Source organism: Furipterus horrens, unplaced genomic scaffold (assembly GCF_987537825.1).
Source record: "Furipterus horrens unplaced genomic scaffold, mFurHor1.1.pri manual_scaffold_10, whole genome shotgun sequence".
In the NCBI taxonomy this organism is placed as follows: domain Eukaryota; kingdom Metazoa; phylum Chordata; class Mammalia; order Chiroptera; family Furipteridae; genus Furipterus; species Furipterus horrens.
Genome location: NW_028327180.1, coordinates 73,652,025 through 73,673,426, shown reverse-complemented (window position 1 = coordinate 73,673,426; position 21,402 = coordinate 73,652,025). Strand labels below are relative to the sequence as shown.

General features: G+C 36.7%; 1 protein-coding gene and 1 long non-coding RNA gene across 7 annotated transcripts in view; one reads left to right on the top strand and one right to left on the bottom strand.

The window, feature by feature from the left end:
* LOC150000683 (uncharacterized) overlaps positions 1-3,623 on the bottom strand; it is a 41,013-nt gene extending 37,390 nt beyond the window's left edge. For 4 of the 5 annotated variants that reach the window (XR_016513297.1, XR_016513298.1, XR_016513301.1 and 1 more), the window contains exon 1: positions 3,283-3,623. This is a non-coding gene — a long non-coding RNA (uncharacterized LOC150000683). The remainder of the gene's footprint in view (positions 1-3,282) is intronic. The other variant, XR_016513299.1, reaches the window with a different exon arrangement.
* A 377-nt stretch (positions 3,624-4,000) lies between these two features.
* Positions 4,001-21,402, top strand: part of ANKHD1 (ankyrin repeat and KH domain containing 1) — a 108,290-nt gene continuing 90,888 nt past the window's right edge. For both annotated transcript variants that reach the window (XM_090288172.1, XM_090288171.1), the window contains exon 1: positions 4,001-4,424. In XM_090288172.1, the coding sequence (XP_090144298.1) occupies positions 4,134-4,424 (291 nt within the window). In that variant the 5' untranslated portion in view covers positions 4,001-4,133. The remainder of the gene's footprint in view (positions 4,425-21,402) is intronic.

The window sequence follows — 21,402 nt, the reverse complement described above, 5'->3', positions numbered from 1 at the left end:
CAGGCCCAGTATTAGCAGCAGCAGGCGTTGGTTCACAGCTTGGCCTCTTCTGGGCACCTCCAAGCCCAGTACAAGTAGCAGCCATCTGCAAATCGCTCTGTAGCTCATGCTAGGGGTCCCCAGTCAGGGCACCAGCAGTGGCTGACCTTGCACCTCCCCGGACGCCCCAGTGCCTATGATAGACAGCCTCAGACCGTGCCGGATTACAACTCTATCACCTTCATAAGTGACACACTCAAGGGGTGGACTCAGGAACACCAAAGCCCTACTGAAGCAAGTCCTGTTCCATAGGGTCAACTCCTGCATAGCAGCTCCTCTTCTGTAGTTGCAGCGGGTCCTTGCAGCCAATCAGCCTGGGAGTTACTCCCTCCCAGGGACGCCAACAGCAATCAAGGCTCAACTACAACAGGACAGTGCACACAGTTCACACAGGGGCACACTGGCACATCGTGCCCAGCTTGAGTGACTGGGGAGGCTATGCCACTAGGCCCTACAGGACACCTACTACACAAGGCCACTCTACCAATCCAGGAGACATAGCAGGTCTACTAAATACATAGAAACAAACATAGGGAAGCAGCAAAATGCAGAGACAAAAAATAGGTCCCAAATGAAAACAATAGGATAAAGGTCCAGAAAAAGAACTAAATGAAATGGAGTCAAACTTCCAGATACAGAGTACAAAACAATGGTTATAAGCATGCTCAAGAAACTTAGTGAGAACTTCAAGAGCACAAAAAAGGACAGAGAAACCATAAAAAAGAACCAGTCAAAAACGAAGGAGTTTCAATTTCCTCATCTACAAAGTGGGTGAAATCTTTATATTATTATTATAAGGGTTAAATGATGTAACATCCTAGTGTAACAAATCTGTTGGCTTACTTAATCTACTTTCCTTATATATTGGAATGAACTGAGATAGACTGACATACAGAAATTAAATGTCTTGAGGAAATTCAGATTGCAGTGAAAGATCTACTTTTAACTAAAGTCCGTATATGTGCAATTTAGTTTGCCAATCTCATGTTTCTTATGCGGAATGAAGTCTTTTGTTACCTTAGAAGTTTTAAAAGTGTCCCCTTTTTCCTTTTCCTTCCCTTTCTGAAAGATGGTCAGAAGAGTATTTTGAAACACATTGCAATACCTTAATAAATATTCCCACTCATTTCCTATGGGAATACATTTATTCTAATGCTCATTTCTAACAAATATACTTTTAAAAAGAATTTTTGCTCTCTACAACTTATTCAGCATTTGAAAAGTCCATGTATCACCTTTTATTTTACTAGTAAATATCATCTTAAGATACAACATATCAAAACTAAGGTTACCCACCAAATCACACTAATAGTTTATTGGTATTTTACACTGAATATATTGTGTTATTTTATATATTTATGAATTACTTTTACATTTATAAAACCACATGAATGTGGTATATATGAAAAATTAAATCATTTTTAATACAGAGCTTATATAGCAGTCACCAAATCTAGGAGACTGGGAGTTCCTAACTCCCATATTTACTATCAAACTACTGACGGTAAGTGTCTTAGGTAAATGTCCAAGAGAAAAAAAAGATTATTGCTCAATCATATTTTCCTGGCTATCCTCAAGGTTAGTTGCTAGGCACTGAGTACAGGAGTATTTTACATATTCTGGGAAAAAATTTCTATACCCAAATTTCCTTTGTCCTTGAGATTCATTACATTTGTTTAAAGAATTTAATGAGTTTGTTTAGGGAGTTGCATCAGAAATTATTTTTGTATTAGTAGTAGGAATGACAAGTAGTTCCTTTGTAATGCTGCACTAGTCAATACCTGTTTTTGCCTAAGGATGTATCCTTACCAATTCTGGATAATCCAGCTTTGAAGTGGGATGGGCAGAGCTGGCTTTCTTTTGTTGGTGTTATTAGTTTGGGCTGTGACCTAGTCACACAGGCCTTGAAAATTTAAACAGCACTGAGGATATGGGCTAATTAAGTACCACAAATTCTAACATCAGCCAGTATGTACCTGGCATTTACATCAAAATAGTTTTCTATAGAAGATACAAAATTTTTTTCCATTTTCTACAATTTATTATTTAGAAAGACCATTTACCCTACATGTTCTGCTCACAGAACACTGCTGCTTTTTTAAACGTGAAATGCCAATATAAGCAAGTACCAAACCAAAGAAATTTTCACAATCTTCAAAATACTCTTTAAATAAACGTTAGGCAGAATCCATTTTTAAAGTCATTTCAAAAAACCATTATATTCTTTACAGAATTTTCAGATTCCAGTTCAGAGAGGTAAATATTAAATATTGCACAATCAAGATGTACAAAGCCCTTTGTTAAAGTTGCAAAAGAGGAGACAATGCCAAATCGTTTGCTTTTAGCCAGCCTCTGTTGGCTAAAAATCATACGGACATTTTCCGGGTCAAAGGACATCTGCCATACACTTCACCAAGGGCCTTTCTTGTGATCTCTGATCATAGGATTAGTTGGAGCATGAGCATTTTTAAACCCCTCTTTACTGACAAAGGAGACAGAGGTCGAGTTCCTTAAGAGGACAAAGGGACCCCCTTAGCTAGCTTTCTACTTCATCACAGAGATCTGACAAGAATCAGTTTGGCTGGCAGGACCCAGGGGCAGGTGAACCGAAGAGTATCTAACAAAAATAAGTTTTTATTGTAAGTTTGGCACTATGCTAAGAGCCCTATGTTATTATCTAATTTATTCATAACAGCAACAACTTAAAGAGGGAAGTACCAATATGACTCGCATTTTACAGATGAACGAACTGAAAGTCACTGAGATTAAACAAACGCCCAAAGGTTACACAGCAAATAAGTGGTGGCACCAGAACTTGAAATTGCTCCAGATCACGCACTATTTTTTAACCACTGCCTTCAGTCCCGCGGTCTGGTTCCGCTCGCTGGGTGCAGCCCCCTCCCCCCACCCCCCCACTCCTTCGTGGGACAGTTCCCAGTACTGAGGCATGGCGCTGTCCAGCTCTCAGGCCCGCAGCCTTCTGCAAGAAGAGAACGCGGCCCCGCGGGGCGATCCCGCCCGCAGGTTGTAGAACTGCCGCGCCCAGCCGCGTCACTGCACGCGGGAGGGCGGAAAGTCCTCCGGGAGCCCATCCCAGCAGCCCCACCAGTCCCCTGAAATCCTCGCACTGGGCTGTGTTCGGAAAGGCGAGAGGCACATAGCAGGACGGGCCCTGTCCCACGCCTCTCGTTGCCCCCTTACTCAGTCCCAAAGAGCCTGAGGAAATAGTTTGGGCACCCTCACCTGTCCCAGAGGGGCGACCGCTCTAGTGACTGACGCAACACTCCTCCAACCAGGGCCGGGCGGGAAGGCGGAGTCTAGCTGAGACTGATTGTTTCTTCCTCCAATCCCGGTGCAGGAAACCTCCGGCCGCAGTCTCAGTGCCTGGCAGAGCGACAGGTGGGAGCGGCGTTACCTCCGCGTCTTTTGCATACTTGACTTAGAAGCCTCCGAGCGCCCGGTGAATTCTATTTCAAATCTCACCGATTCTTGCTGGTTCTCACCTCAGCCGTCCTTTTTATCAGAAGTGGAAATTCCCCAACCCTTTCCCGTCACCTCAGATGGGGGCGGGATGAATGGTACTCTTAATGACCAATTGTACCACGCGACGTCCTGTGACAAAGTGACCGGCATTTAAGGACGCCAATGAAATCTTCCACTGTCAGGGGTCCCTATGACTGACCACAAGGCCAACTAATCCACTTTAAGGTCGTGACGCGATAGTCAGAGAACTTGACCAATAGACGTAGAAAAAGACCGGAAGTCAGCACGCGGGGACTAGAAGGCGGGTGTTCACAACAGCCTAGGCCTGCGCAGGTCAACGCAGCTTGGGGGCCCGGAGCCAGCGAGCGGCGCGTGACGGAGAGCCTGAGTGACGGGTCTATTTGGCCAATGATCTGCGGCAGCTTTGGAGCTGTAGCCAGTGGCGAGTGTGGGGGGCGGGAGGCAGCAGGTTAGGCAGTGAGAAGTTAGTGGCGCTGCTGGGACGGGGGAAAGGAGACGCTTCTTCCTCCTGCTGCTCTTCTCGTTCCCGGGATCAGGGGCGGCGGTGGCCGCGAGTGACTCTGCAGTGCCTCCGGTTCCGCGTGCGAATCATGCTGACCGATGGCGGAGGCGGCGGCACCTCCTTTGAGGAGGACTTGGACTCGGTGGCTCCGCGATCCGCCCCAGCTGGGGCCTCGGAGCCGCCTCCGCCGGGAGGGGTCGGGCTGGGGATCCGCACCGTGAGACTCTTTGGAGAGCCCGGGCCTGCGCCAGGAGTCGGTGGAGGCGGCAGCGGTGCCGGCGGAGGGGACGCGGCGCTGGATTTCAAGTTGGCGGCTGCTGTGCTGAGGACCGGGGGTGGAGGTGGTGCCTCTGGCAGCGACGAGGACGAAGTGTCCGAGGTACGGCACCAGGACCCCCACCTTTCACACAGTGTGGGGCATGAAAGCTCCTATGGGCCAGTACAGGGCGGGGGTCACCCTCCCGCTGCCCCGGCGGAGTCATTCTCTGACAGCAGTCATTCTCCAAGGCGGCGATGGCATGGTGCGGGCCTAGTGCTCCCTCCGCTTACTCTTCAGCCCGCGGCTCCAGCCGGACCGGTTCCCGTCACCATCCATAGACCCACAGTGGTCTCTAAGCTTCGCGCGGGAACAAGGACTCGTCAGGCTACCTCCCGCCCACCCCGCTTTGGAGATGGGGGGGCGGGGTCTTGCCAGAGTCCCTGCCCTTGGTACTGAGAGAGCGAGACAGAGAGGAGAGAGACTGAGTCAGAAGAGACAGGGAGTTCAGAGCTAGCTAGCTCAAAGAGCATTTCCACTATATGCCTCTCCCCAAAGTTGAGGGGTTGGACACTTATTTGCCTTATTCCTCACCTGTGTATTTAAGTCGTGTTCTTAATTCCCGTCTTTAGTTTGAGACAGGTGAATGTTGAGGATCTCCTTGCCTTTACTCTGAAAAATCACGTGAGTCTTGCACCTGGGACCTTTTGTGAAGTTAAGAAAAGGAAGTTCCCGAACAACTACTGAATAGCTGGAAAGCTGAACTCTGTAGATATAAGGCTTGGAGAAGGCGAGGCACCCTCGACATATTTTGAAATGAGGGGAGTTAGTTAATCAGGTCCTTCTTTTAACTCTTATGTGTATACTGGGCCTTTTTAGCAACCTAGGATAATAGGCATCATCTTTTGGGCTCTAGGGAAAAGGAGATATTTTCTATATGTACTTTTTCCTTTCTTGACTATAACTTGGATGTAATACTGTACTGTGATGACGATTGTTCTAAGTGCTCAGAGTATTCTGTTTGGGTTCTAAGGTGCCTAGTTCTTCCCTTATGACCAATTATTTTAACCTCTGATCTTGGTATTAAAGTACAAGGATTTCTCTGTGTGTACAACTATCCTGGCTGTTGTATTTGAGAAGGATAGGAGAAACTGTATCTGTGGGTTGCAGAATACAGTTAGTGCTCTGTTTTACATTCTAGTTCTGAACAGGGATTCCTTTAGGTTTAAAACCTTCATACACATTCTGACCCCAACATTTGCTTTGGAAAAAAACAGTGTATGGGCTCTAAGAGAGCTAGTCTCTTGATTGTCTGTATTTTTGATGAAAATTGATGAGAGGTGATCCTAGAACACATATACTTTGTATCTATCTTTAGACTCTAGAGTCTGTTTTTCTTTGAAACTTATGAGAGACTGAAAAGGTTTGCTTTGGTCTAAGAGTGATGGGAAGATGATGTCCTTGATTTTCTGGACTACTTTTACATAATTATCATAGGTGGGATAAAAGATCACTCATTTGCTTTTACATAATAACTGGTCTCCTTAAATTTCTTCAGAGGTAGAGTACTAGTGAGCCTCCAAAGTCATAAATCTAACTCTTTGGACTCATGTGTTATATCTGGAAAATGAGCTTTTAAAATAACCATTTTTACCATTTCTACCATTTCTCTGAGGCTTGCACACACAGCATTTCATTTGGAGTCTGCATACCATGTGGTTAAAGCTATGAGTAGAATCCACATCTTTTGTCTTGTTTTGATTTTTATCATAGAAATTATTTAGGCTAATGATAGAAGAATTCCTTACTTAGTTTCCTGTTTACTTGTTCTCTGTGCCTAAAAAGGATTTAAGTATTAAGTGTATATGTAGACCTCTTTTTTGAAGTAGAGATTTCTAGGATACACGGAGACTGGCCTAAGATGATGCTCAGTGTGTATATAGATTCTTTCTTAACCTGTGGAGAAAGGAAATTTTGTTATGTTCTATTTCTCCCATATCACATAGAGAAGAAATTCCTGGAGCATCTAGTGACTGCTGTATAGTACAGGTGGTGGGATATAGTCTATGCCCTTGTAAGTGAAATGACCTATTTTGGCCAAGCAGATTTCTTGCTTTTTTTTCTGGCTGACAAGATGAGCTATCTTCTCCCATATTATTGCCTTTGAATTTCAATGTGAAGACCATAAATAATAATCTTCAAAAAACTCACCAAACTGGCATTTGATGATAAAACTAAAATCTTTATTTTCTTCTTTCATAGATGTTTTAGAATGAAGTATTTAGATCTAGACATCCCCCAAAATAATTAGTTGTTTGTAGTTTGAGAATGAAGTTTGTTTTATTCCCCAGATGGTCTAGGTGAGGAATGGGTAAGAAACATAGAGACCTAGTGTATTTGTTCTAGAATTAGTTGAAGTCATACATTTGGTATACAAAGGACTCTTTAGTTCTTGTTGTTGTAAATATTGGGGTAAATAGGTGTTATGTATTTCTTCACACATAATGAGAATGTTCCTTACCTGTCAGAGGCCTCTAACAGAAGTCGGAACTTGCATGGATTCTATTGAAATATACCCATTGTTCAGAATAGAGATCAGGTTGAAAATTCTTTAAAAACCAATTTTTACATGTTAATTTTAGATTTGTAGTCTTTTCAGCAAGTTAAAAGAAAAAATTTCTAAAGAAAGGACTTCGGTGAGGTTTATGACTCAATTTTTCTGTCATAAGAATGTATGCATACACTGTGTGTGTGTGTGTGTGTGTGTGTGTGTGTATGATTTTTTAAAAATTAAAATATAGTCTCATGTAAAAAGACAGGTATCTATTTAAAAATCATAGCTTTATATCATAATGAGGTTTTTTTTTTTTCCCCTTGAGGCAAGTGCATACATTGTATATAATAATTTATAGCAGATTATATAGCAAATTATAACAAAAGCTGTGTAGGGATTGTTTTTTTCCTTCTGAGAATCACTTTCAGAGTCGAAGACACAGGCCCATACAGACGTTCCATTCTGATTTTCTTTAGGGATATTTATGATCCTATACTCTATATTCAAACTTCAGATAAACAAGGTGAGTCACTGCTTTTAATAGCATCTTAGGGCTTAAGCATATAACCAGAATAAGAAAAATATTGAAAGAGGGTACTGAAAGTTTTAATGCTGTAAATTTTCTAAAGTAAATTTAACATTTGGGGGAACTTTCACTTAAAGTACTATATTATTTTTTTAAATCCATTTATTATTCAGCAAAGTAAATTTCTAAAACACCTTTATGGGAACTCTCTTTAAGGTAGAAAGGGCTTTGTTCTATAAATAGGATATGGAACTTTGTATTCTAGTGAGCAAATTTTGGAGACAATGGAAATGTTTATTGAAGGAAAAGTTGCATATTATTGACTATAATGATTTGTTATGTAGCATGAGTATCAACCATGCCTGAAGACTTTACATATAAAATAATGTGTTTTAATGAGTACGGTTATGTGAATAACATAACCAGTCAGAACAGTTGGCTGGTATGGGTAAAGGAAAACCTTATTGTGAAACTTGAAGTATGTAGGGGTTTTCTTTTAGTTATTATTTAGTACATTTCAATAAGTGATTACATTCATATAGTTTATAAGTCTTAAGTAAAATAAAGACAAATACAATTAAAAGTCTTGAGGTCACCCCCTCCTCCCAAGTATCTTGCCCTCTACACCTTTAATGTCTTGTATGTTCTTTCATATTTTCTTTATCGAAATACGAATATGTATTTTTATTTTCCCCACTTACACAAAAGATATCATACTATCCATATGAGATTTTTAAATGGTAAATTTGGGAAGGACTTAGACTTCTTATCTAAACAAAGTGATAAAACATGTTAAGAATGAAGCATTTGGGAGGAGTTTAAGGACATTCCTTTCTGAACCTGTCTGGTAGTAGAGTGATGATGTACTAGATGCCCTTTCAGTTCTGGCCTTCTGATCCAGTGATGAAGATAAGATAAATAAAGTATGTTGCTTTAAAGAAAGCAAAGCAGTTTTTTAAAAGTATTAGTCTTGAGTTGGCAAGTATAAAGAAAAGAAATGAGTCTACTAATTTTTTTTTTTTTTGCCAAATTTACCTTCCTACAGAACCAAAGTTGTAAGAAATAAAATAAATTCTTTCTTTTTTGACCTACTGCAAGTGAACTGTTTCAATATATCTATCTTCTTGACCTTATTATTTATAATTTTCCTCTCCTGTTGCTTGTCTATAAAGTTATAGAATCTTGGTGATAATGCTATCTCATCTCATTTTTAGGTAACTGCTACCATTTATTGAATGCTTATTATAAGCCTGTACCGTACTAGATACTTTCATTATTTTATTTAATCGTTTCAACATCCCTTTGAGGTAGGTATATTATCTATATTTTTATAGACAAATAAATGTAGGCTCAGAGAAATGATGAATCCAAAACACAAACAAAAAGTGGTTAAAATGTTACACAGCTAGTAAGTGGTAAAACTAGGATTTGAATTCAGTACTGAATCCAGAACCCATGCTACTATTTAGCTTCCTCAGATTAAGAAATAGGCAAGGTTTTCGCTTACAAAATGCTTTTTCTTTAATATATGCTTGCTTAGTCCCTGTGGATGTTTTCATAGATCATAAAGTGAAATGAGAAAAGTAAGGAGGTGCTGGCTGGGTAGCTCAACTGGTTAGAGCGTCTTCCTGATTACCAAGGTTGCAGGGGCACATAAAAGAATCAACTAAGGAATGCATAGATAAGTGGAATGATGAATCAGTCTCTCTCCCTTTCCTCCCCTTCCCTCCCTCCCTCTCTTTCTCTTTCACAAGTTAAATAAAAAAGTAAGGGCAATGTAGTGAATTTCTCATAGAGCTATTTTTTCACTTGTTTTCTATTTTGAGATAATCCCCTTCCTACTCTTACAAAATGATTATTTAAAATACCTGTATTTGACAAATATCAAATTGGAAGCTTATCAGGACCCTGGGTAAAGCCTCAGAAGTTTGGGAACCATTGAGCTACGTGACTTATCCAGGATCACACAACTAATTTGTAGTAAAAATAGGTCATCCGACTCCCATTCTAGTTATCCGACTTGCTAGATTGTCCTGCTTACTGTTTCTCTTCTGATACATTGTACCAGTGAATTAATTAGTTGCCTAAGAAATGCCTATCTCAAACTAGCATATAATCCATAGTTGACCTTGTTGGAAAGGTTTTATATTTAATGAAATTAGTGACTACCCTATAGATCAATATATTAAGAAAAAATTAAAGGTGTACTATTGAGCGTAGAAGGAGTACTGTTCTAAGGTCGCTTTGTAATTGAACTTACTTGAAAAGTTCAGGCCTTGTCATTATTCATTTTTAAAGAATTAGAAATATTAAAACCACTGATGAAGAAAGGTATATATCCAACCTTGCATCAACATTTGCAACTTTGCCAATATGGGAAACACTTGTTTTGCAGTATTGTTACATTCTAAGTAATTTGTAAAAATTAAAACCTGTATGCTATCCTAGTGGTAGTTACTGACAGTGTATGGTTCCTGTGAATGAAAATCATTTGCCTTAGGATGATTGACTGGTTTACTTTTCTTCTGGCCAACTTTACATAAACCAGGAAGAAAGTAAAGTTGTATATAAGGCTCTTTTTTATTTGCTAGGATGAAATTGAGCAACTGTTCTGTGAAAGAGCACATTTTGTCCTTTCTCCACTACACACACTTCAGTTTTCTGTTTTTTTCCTTAATGGATGCTGTTTTCAGTGGTAGAAAGGGTGTTTTTTTTGTGTTTTTTTTTTAAGTACATATCCCACTGTATCAAAGTGGTTTGATTTACCTGCATTAGTGTGCAGTTTTGAAAGAGAAGGTCTAAGTGAACCCCAGGGATTAGCCCTGAGAACTAAAGAATTGAGCCTGAGAACAGTTTATTAAGTTGCTAAGAAGTTGCCAAGGTAAGTTTGATATGTTTAACAGTTTGTAATGAGGACAGATTGAGAACAAAGTGTTTTGTTTTAATTGTGGTAACATATATATCACATAAAAATGACCAATTTAACCATTTTTTTGTTTTTCTTTGTTGTGTTAAGATATAATTTACCATTTGAAAGTATACAGTTCAGTGGCATTAAGTACATTGACATTGTTGTGTAACCTTCACTACCAGACATCTCCAGAACTTCTTCATCTTCCCAGATGGAAACTGCACCCATTCAACAGTAGTACCCAGCTTCCCTTCCCTAGTTCCTAGCAACCGCAATACCTACTCTTTTTTCTCTGTGAATTTGACTACTCTAGGTACATCAAATAAGTGAAATAATACAGTATTTCTATTTTTGTGACTGGCTTATTTCACTTAGCATAATGTCTTCAAGGTTCATACTTATAAACAGGTGTCAAAATTTCATTTCTTTTAGAGGCTGATTACTATCCCACTGTATGTATATACATTTTGTCTATCCATTTATCCATTGATGGATACTTGGATTGCTTCTACCTTTTGACTGATGTGAATATGCTACTGTGAACATGGCTGTACAAATAATCTGTTCAATTTAATATCTATTGTGATGAAATAATATATAATTATATGTTAATATTACAATAGATATTAACAAATGAAAATATTGGCAAAATATTAAAAAGCACCTGTAACAGGGAGAGACTGAACACTTACTGATGTCTTCCTTGAAGCCATTGAACCCAGTTAACATGGAATACTGTGCTCTGAGGAGATGTTTCTGTTAATATAACCCTTATTTTCTTGTTGATTTGTCTTCATATTAACTATTTGCAATTGATTATGATGCTTCATATATTGATTAAATGCTACGAAGAATACTTTTTGTCCTTTATATGATTAGCGGTGAGTTGAGTTTTAGAAAAATTATCTATATGGTATTAAACCTTGATAAATGAACTTACAGTATTTTCTTTAATGATATAGAAATTTTAAAAGTTTTTACATAGGCATTTTATGACATCTTAGTCAGAAGGTAAAGTTCTGGCCATGTCAGTTGATACTTTTGAGTGATATACTTTGAAAGAACTTTCAACTCTTATCAACTTCTAGTTGATTTTTTTCCTGTACATGTTTACTTATTTTCTGCTTAAATCTCTACATTTATTTTTGTCTTTTAAAAATTGTACAATTGCTGCCCTGGCCAGATGGCTCAGTTGGTTGGAACATTGTCCAGTGCATCAGAGGGTTGTGGATCCAGTTCCTGGTCAGGGCACATGCCTAGGTTGCAGATTCAATCCCCAGTCTGGGAGCATGCAAAGGCAACCCATCAATGTTTCTTTCCCTCTCCCTCTCTCTTTCTTCTTTTCTCTCTACAAAATCAGTAGAGGCATATCTTTGGTTGAGGATTTTTTTTTTTAATTGTATAATTGCTAAGTTTAGTAATGTGAAACAAACTATCCTCAAAGAGTAAATCCCAAAAGGGGCAATAGTCCAATAATATTGGATACATTCTCTTTGTTTTTATTTTGATACAGTTTCAAACTTACTGGAAAGTTGCAAGAATAGTACAAGGAACTCTTCCCATATACCCTTTACCTAGATTTGCCAATTTTGGTCATTTTGACCCATTCTTTTTCTCTCCATAAACAGAAAATAATTTATTTTTGGAATCATTTGAAAGTAGGTTGCATACATTATGCCTTTTTACCCTTAAATTCTTCAGTGTACATCCCTAACAACAAAGACATCTTACATAATTACAGTATATTTATCAAAATAGGAAATTAACAAATTCTGAAAATTTTTCAAATTCAAGTTCCCAAAGTTTTAAAAATTAAAATATTATTCACACATTATAAAACTCTTTAAAGTGTACAATTCGGTTTTTAATTCACAAAGTTGAACAACCATCATGTTTATTTGTTTGTTTGTTTGTTTCTTTATAGAGAGAGGGGAAGGGAGGGAGAAAGAGGGAGAGAAACAATGTGGGAGAGAAACATTGATAGGCTGCCTCTCGCAGACTCCCTGACTGGGACAGTACCTTCAACCCAGCCATGTGCCCCCACTGGGAATTGAACCAGCGGCATTTCGCTCTATAGTGATAGCCAATCAACTGAGCCATACTGGTCAGGGCTCCACTGTCTATTTTAAAAACATTTTTATCCTCCCTAAATAAAACCTTGTACTCATTAGCAGTCATTTCCCATTCCCTGCTTCCTGATGTCCCTGGTAATCCATTACCTACTTTCTCTCTGGATTTGCCTCTCTGGACATTTTTATATAAATGGAATCATACAATGTAACAGTATAGTCTTGTGCCTTGCTTATTTCACTTAGCATATTTTCAAGGTTTCTACATGTTGTATTATTGGAATAATATTCCATTTTGTGGATATACCACATTTTGTGATTGATTTTTGTTTGATGACATTTAGGTTATTTCCACATTTTGGCTATTATGAATAATGATGCTATGAATATTTGTGTACAGGTTTTGCACAAACATATCTCTTTAGTTCCCTTGTGTATATACCTAGGACTGGAATTGCTTGGTCGTATGATAACTCTATGTTTAACTTTCTGAGAAACTACCAAGGTGTTTTCTTCAGCACTACAACATTTTACATTTCCATCAGCAATGTAGTGAGTGTCCCAATTTCTCTATATTCTTGTTAACATTTTTTTGCTCGTTTTTGTTTTTTAACTTTTCTACGTATTTATTATAGAATATGTATTAAACTTCACAGAGAACATGAGTTTTAATGAAATCTATCTTTACTTTGATATACTCTAATAATTCCATTGTTAACTAACACACAATGAAAAATAAGAATGCTATGACAGCGAGAGGAAATTTCTAACGGTTGGAATCGGTAGAGAAAGTGTACATGTTTAGTGCAGTGTTAACTTTACTATTTCTTTAGTAAACTTGACATTACTTGCGTGGCCTTGTTGGAGAACACAGCGTTTTCCTAGTTTAACAAGTAAATACAAAAGAAACTGAATGGAAAACACATCAGAACAATAGAATCAGACAAATTTCCACTATCTATGTATTTCCTATTGAATACATATTAAACTTCACAAAAAACATGAATTTTTATGAAATCTCTATCTCTACTTCTGTATACTTGTTTTTGTTTTTTAACTAGTCATCTGGTGAGTATAGACTGATAGCTCATTGTGATTTGATTTACATTTCCTTAGTGACTAATAAAGTCTAGCATCTTTTCATGTGCCTGTTTGCCATTTGTATATTTTTAGAGAAATGTATATTCAAATATTTTTCTCATATCTTGATTGGGTTGTCTTTTTATTGTTGAATTGTATTTGTTTATTTTTTAGAAAAAATTACCTATTCTGGATACTACTAGTCCTTTATAGATGCCTGATTTGCAGATATTTCCTCCCATTCTGTGGGTTGTCTTTCACTTTCTTGATTGTGTCATTAACATTTTTAAAATATGGTGAAGCCCGATTTTTTGCTTATCTATTTTTTTCTTTTGTTGCATGTGCTTTAGTGTCGTGTCTAAGAAACTACTGAATAATCCAAAGTCAAAGATTCATGCTTGTTTTTTCCTAAGAGTTTTATAGTTTTAGCTTTTACACCTAGGTCTTTGATCCATTTCGAGGTAATTTTTATGTAAGGTGTGAGGTAGAGGCTCAGCTTTATTCTTTTGAATGTGGATAGCCAATTGTTCCCAACACCATTTGTTGTGAAGACTTTCTTAAAAGGATTTTATTTATTTTAGAGCTAGTGGAAGGGAGGAAAGAAGAGAGGGAGAGAAACATCGATGTGAGAGAGAAACATTGTCAGTTGTTCCTCCTACTCACCCCCAATGACCAGCGACCCAAGCCCCAACTCAGGCATGTGCTCTGACTGGGAATCCAACAGGCAACCTTTCGCCGGGCCAGAGGAAAACACTATTTTTTTCTCCATTGAATTGTCTTGGCACTCTTGTCAAAAATCAATTGACTGTAAATATGAGGGCTTATTTCTATTTTATTCTATTGATTTACATGTCATCTTATGCCTGTTGCATACTGTCTTGATACCAAAAGTATCAAGAAATTGGGGAGTGTACATCCTCCACCTTTGTTCTTTTTCAAGATTGTTTTGTCTATTCTGGGTTATTGAATTGTTCTTGTTCTCTTGATTTGGTCTTCAAGAGAGGTTTAATGGAGGGTGTTTAATATGCTGCAGAATTTGTGGTCACATACAAAAGATCCTCACCCATTCCTCATAATATTCCAGCTCTTGAAGTTTCTGTTCCTCTTGTATATGCTGAAAGTGGATGGGAGGGAACTCATGTGATTTAAGTTGTGTTTGCTGTGCTACCAGAAGAGTAAGTTGTCATAGTATTATTGGTGTTTTTTTTTGTTTTGTTTTAATCCATCTTTTCCCTAACAAAGCCTGGAAAAATGTTTGAGAGGAGTCAAAACTGAAGTGGGAGGAGATGGTTGGTTTGGGTAATTGTAGTTTGAGCACATCTGATGTGGAATATAGTCTGCAAGAAGAACAGGGACAAAATTTGTTTTTCCAGGATAATAAACAAATGGATAAGTCGAATAACATATAAAACATATCAATTAGAGTTTTTGTGTCTGGTATCTTCTAACAACTGCTTAAGAGGTGTGAATTCGATATTTAAGTAGCATACAATTTACTTGACACCCAAGCCACTGTTATCACCTGTGTGATTAAACTGCAAAATCAAATCTTGGATGTCACTGCTCAAGTGGTTCCAATTATGTTAAATTACTGTTTATTTTAATTTGAAGAACAGTAAGAGTCTGTACTCTATTTTAGTGCCTTTTTTACTTAGGATTCGACTGAGAAGTTAAGCAAAGGAAAGTCTATTTTCTTTTAATTTGAAGAGACCATTATTTAAGACTACTTCAATCAGGTACATGGATTTGACCTATAACTACCCCACTAACAAAACTTAGAATATGATAATACAGTATCAAAGGCACTGACTATTGTGTATGATCTCCTTGCTGCTAATCTGTTACAATTATTATTAACTCATTCTCTACAGAAGAAATTAGACTTTAGTTTGTGATAGGGCTTCTTGCATAATAAAATTATGTCTCTCACAGTTAAGAGTCCTTGGCAGTCTGTTTGAGAATTCTGATTGGTATCGTAGAGTAGATTTATTTATTACACAATAATTTATCTAAAGCCTACTATTTGTTAAGCTTTGTGCTAGGCTCTGGAATTACAAGGATAAAAAAAAGTGGTCCCTGTTGGTTAAAAACATCAGTCTTTTCAGGAACTAAACATTTCAGGGCATAGGAAAACAAAGTAAATTATTTATTCATATTATATTTGCCCTTTCTAAACTCCTTTAAATATTAACCAACTACATTTGAGTGTTTGTTCTAGGCATTATGCACTTTAACTGTATCACCTCATTTAATTTTTTTCATGGTCTTGTGACAGTTCAAGATCCTAAACTAAGTATGGGTCATTGACCTGTGTTAGTGGATGATCAGGGTCTGGTTTGATGTTTGGGTGTGTTCAGTAGTTTGATGGGGTTTAAGTGGAAGGTTTAAAGGGGCTGTGATTTTACATGAAAGGCTACAAAGTCCATCAGCATAAGATTGTCTTCTGTGCTCATACTTGAGCAAAGCCACAACTACTTCACTACGTTCTATAAACTCTCCAAGCATGTCTGGGTTCAGGACCTTTGGCATTTGCAGTTCAATCTCAGCAATCTTCTCTTCAAGATCCATATTGCTTCCTTGTCTCACTTCTTTTAGCAGTCTGCTAAGAGGCCTTCCAGCTGCCTACTGTAAATATATTCCATAAACATCTCAGGCTCACCAGTTCCAAACTGAACTCATCATTTCCACCCGCATCCTTTTTTCCCCCTGACCTTTTTAAGTTATGTTGCCCTAAAGCTAGTCAGTCTTCAGAAACGTCAGACCTCACATCTGCTGTTTCTTCTCACCGCACACATCTAAACAGGCACTAAGTCTGTAGGTTTGTTCTTAGCACCTTATTTATGTGTCCCTTTTGTTGTATCCTCACTGCTTCTGCTGTAAATCAAACCATCATCTTTCACCTGAACTTATTGCAGTCATCCTTGGCTCTATCTACCTTCAAGACTAAACCTCTCTAATTCTTCCTCTATCATGTTATCAGAGTAAATTCTCTACTGCCAGTTCAATCATGTCACGCCTTTGGCAAAAAGCCTTCCCATTCCTTAGATAAAGGGTAAATCCAAATTCCTTAGTATGGTATACAAGGTTATGTAGGATTTTGCTTCTGTTTTCCCAATTCTATACTTTATTTCCTTTTTATATTCCATCTGTAGTTCTTTGAACCTTTCAAGCTATTATATGCCATGGTATATTTTCTTCCACTGCTTTGGCTTCTAGAATCGTAACAGTAATTACTGTATGTTGAGTGCTTATTGTCTGCTGAGCTTAAATGCTTACCTACATATTTTCAAATACATTTTACAACTACAGTACCATATGAAGAAAGTGATATTATTGCCAGTTTACAGGTAAGGAAACTGAAGCTTAGAGATATTAGGTAACATATGAAGTTGTGCATCTAGTAATGATCGAGCCAGGATTTGAATCCAGGTATTTTTTTGGACTGTAAAGCTGATGTTTATAACTCCTACTACTACTATACACTGCTGCTGTCACTATTGTCCCTCTTCCCCATCCTATTGTATACCTTCTTCTTTTAGAGTCGTAACTGATTTCCTTCATTACTATTCCAATTGGAATTGACCATTCCTTTCTCTGTGTTCCCATGTTACATATGTAACTGTTATAGTGTCTGTAATATGTTATTGCATTTATTTGATTATCTGTCTTAATGAGCAGAAATCATGTCTTATTTATTTTTGTGTTTCCAGTATATACTAGAAAGTCTGGCACATAGTAGATGCTTAATAAGTGTTGAATGAATATATGTGTAGTGCTTAATATGCTCGGGTTACTTGTTAATCTAAGACAAATATAATGGATTCTATGTTATTTTTGTGGAGTAGAGAGTGAGAGTATAGGAAGACAAGGTCCCAAGGCAAACTGACATTAATAGTAGTAGTAGTAATATTAATAGTAATAACTATTCGTTAAGCAATTACCATGTGTTAAACACTGTTGTGCAAGTTTAGATATATTGCTTTGCTTAATCATCAATAACTGTGATATAGTTACTGCTATCCTTACTTCATAGCTGAGGAAAATGAGGCTAAGAGAGGTAAAACAAGTTAGCTAAGATCACACTGTGAGCTATGTGAGCTGGTATTCTGAGTCCTTGCGCTTAGTCATTATGCTGTCCTCCCCCTATTGGTATTAATTGGAGGTTTATGGGTGTTTGAGCTCTTTTAACTTATTAAACTGAGTATTTGGAGTGTTCAATGTTTATTTTCTATTTAAGATAATGAGCAGAAGCCAGGACTTCTTTCTTTCAACCTTACCCATTTATTATGATAGGAAAAATGTAGAGTAACATTTCTTTGTTGAACAGTAAGATTTTCTTGTCCTTAATTGCCAGATACTTCATTCCTGTGGCTTTTCTAATGAATATGTAAGCAGTCTTCTTTTTTTAGAAACTTATTGTGGCACAAATTTTGTTATACGTGTGCTGGTTAGAAATAATATAGATGTAGCTGCCAGAAATTACTAAATGAAAGCATGATTCATCTATTTAAGAACTCTGGCAGACAGGAATTAGTGTGTTTGATAATCTATTACATTTAATTTAATTTAATTTAGTGTAAAAAAGTTTTTTCCTGACATTACTATTACTATTAAACTGTGACATTGCAATACTTGTAGATTCTCTATTTACTTCATTGCCTTGTATTTGTTTTAGTTATACTGCATTGTTTAAGAGATTCACTTAAAACAGTTTTATGTGGTGAAAGAAAGGGTGTGAGCTTTGGAGTCTGATCTTGGGCAAGCCACTTCCTTTTTTGAGTCTGTTACTTAAAATAATGATCAATTAATTGACTTCATTGAATAGCTGAGATGGTTGAATGGAGTAATATATGGAACATGCTTATACATATGAGGCATTTTATTAATGGTGACATATTTTTAAGTACTTAACGGTAGTTACTATTTTTTAAAAGACCTCCCATCTTTAATTAGAGACTTCAAAAATAATAGATTTTATATTAAAACTGTAGTTTAGAAATGAAGTTTTTGTAGTTGAGCAAAGTAGTGTTAATTTTCTCCAGTTTTAACTTAGAATTAGGAAAAGCATGATGGCTCTCTCGTTCTGTGTGAAGCGAAAGAAATCGCAAAATACCATTTATGCTTTATGAAAAGAGAATTGTGGGTCTGAAATTGGGAATACAGTTTTCCTTGTAGAAAGAAATTTGAGACGTTTTTATGTTAAGGAATATAGCCTTTTTTCCCCAGTATTTCAGTATGTTGCTGGTTATATTAGGACTTACTGTTTTCAGCAAAACTCGTTACTAAATTTCTTATTATTTGGTCTTGAATTGCAACTGTGTTACTTTCTCCCTTTGAGAGGTTCTTGGAACATATTTGTGGTGGATGCTACTGTTGAAACTTTTGGAATACTGTGTTTCTTTGTAAAAAGGAATTACTGTGTCCTTCAGTAATTATGTTTTGGAACACTGACCCATCCTTTTGGTTGCTCCAACTAGAAATCAATATAGTAAGCCATCTGCATTCTAAAATTGGTGTAAATGATGATTCTGACTTAAAGGCAGAGGGCTTAATTTAGGTGGGGAAAGGCGAGGCTTGTGGGTCTATCCTATAGATAGAATGAATAAGAGAGAAGAGGAGAAATAGCAAGTACATTTTTAAAAATTATATTTTAGAAGCTTAAAATGTTTCATTTAGCTTATTTTTATCAAATATGAATTTCTTAAGGGAGCTTCATTTTTGAAGGTTTGTGAGGAGAGTTAATGTAAAATAAAGATTTAGCCTTCCCTTAAGCTTTTTTCATAGCTCCAGGTGGAATTCATGGGAGTGATGATTATTCTTAAAAGTTAGCAGAAACAAAATTTGTGGCTACTGATATTTTAGTCACTAATGTAAAATACAAAATAACATGTTAAAAATAAGAAATTCATAATCCATTTGTCTTTTTAAAGTCATTCTATGTAAAACAATGTATTTTCTACTTATTTTTGAGAGCTTGGTGGTGTTCTTTATCATGCTTGTTGCATAATATGACCACCTGACTAGAGAACATATAAACATATATAATATAATGTACATGTTTTATGATAGTGTTCAGTTTTACTAAGTTCTTTTTTCTTTTAAATAGTAATTGCTGTTAACAGAACTATTGTCTTAGAGGAGGTAAAAATTGGTTATTGACAAATGTAGAGGTGAGATTTTTACTATTATGACAAAACATATTAACATTATTGAAAATTTTAAGTATAACGCTGCTTACTTACACTTGATATAAATTGGTTTTTTAGTGGAAGCATGTTTTGGCCAAATCATAACTGGATTGATAAAGATTTTTCTAACTAGATTTTGGCCAGGGTGCCTATTTTTTTTTTTTTTTTTCCCTTTTCCCCCAAGCTGATTCTGTGGTTATTCTTCCTAGTAACTGTTGCCATCCAGTGGTTCATTTCTGAAATGTCAAGTGAGATTTTTAAAAAAAAATAGGACAAAATGCTTTTTCGTGTTTTCCTCCACCCCTTTATTTAAATTCTAATTGGAGCTAAAAACACTTATTTTTTGTAAAGGGGAATAGAAAATGACTTTTGAGAAGGAAAGCAAAGTTTTTGCCTTTAGCATTTTAGAAGAGATTAGCTATAAGAGAAAAATGGGTGTGGTTTTTGTTTGTTTGTTTGTTTGTTTGTTTTGTGGGCCAGATTCTATCTTGTCCTATTTCCTCTACCTTTTATTTTACTACATAATCAAAGGTAGAAGAAAAATCTGCAGTGTTTAAGACTTGAAATAAACTTTTCTGCCATTGGCCAAAACAGTATCAGTCTAGGAGGATGTTTTATGTCTGCTACTGAATGAAGCTGCTGGATAGAGATGAGCTATGTAACTGTGTCATCAGGCAATAAGGAAAATTTCTGTGATCCTTCAGCTATATGTAAGGAACTATGAGGCCTTTTTATATTCCTTTGCATAATGAATGCTAATTTCATTAAATATGTCATTAATTTGAAATTACCCATTATGTGGACTTTTTTTTTTTTTTTTTTTGGTACTATATCACTAAGCTTTTATTAAATGTACAGAATAGATCTTATTTAATATTTTCATGTAGTTATCAATGGTTTCCATTTTTGGCTGCCCAGATATATTTTGAGGTAATGTCATTACAATCTGAATTGCAAGAGCATGTGTTTCTTTGAGTTTATTAGTAAGATATTTGTGAACTGCCAAAAGCAATCCCCAAATGTTCCCAAAATAGTGAGCATAACTGGATGTATTTTTTATTGATTCCACATTGAAACAGGCTTTTAAATTTTTAGAAGGGAAAGGACACAGTGTGTAACATAATTGAGTGCTTTTTGGCACATCTGATTGACACAAATGTATTTAAATCATTTATGTATTTCATTGTATATGACTATAACATCCTGGCAACTTAAAGTTTTTCCCGCAAGTGTTGTGGATATTTAAATTTTTTTGATCTTGTGGGTTAGAACTTAAATATAAAATAGCTAAAACTACATTTGAAAATTTAAATGATCATCACAAGAAAAAATGGTAACTGAGGTGACGGGCATTAAACATACTTTGGTAATCATTTTGCAATATGAAATCATTATGTTGTACACCTTACATTTATACAGTGTTAATGTCTGCTATCTCAATAAAAGTGGAAAAAATTAATAAAATAAAAAAAAGAAAATTTAAGTGAATGTTGATTTAAAAAGCATCATGCTAGATTCTCAGTGAGTATCATTTTTCTATTTTAAAGAGGCATAAAAGATAGATACCATGGCGAGGGACAGAACAAAAGGGTTATGGTTATACAGAATTATATTCTAAAAATTACGCTTATCATCAAAAATGTTTTTTACCTTATTTCATCATTTCAATAGCACTGGAAGATAGGTGAGGCAGGTATTGTCTTTGTTTATTGAGGAAGAAATGGAATGTTGGAAAGGTTGAGTGTTATGCCTGATGGAACCTAGTGCTTGAAC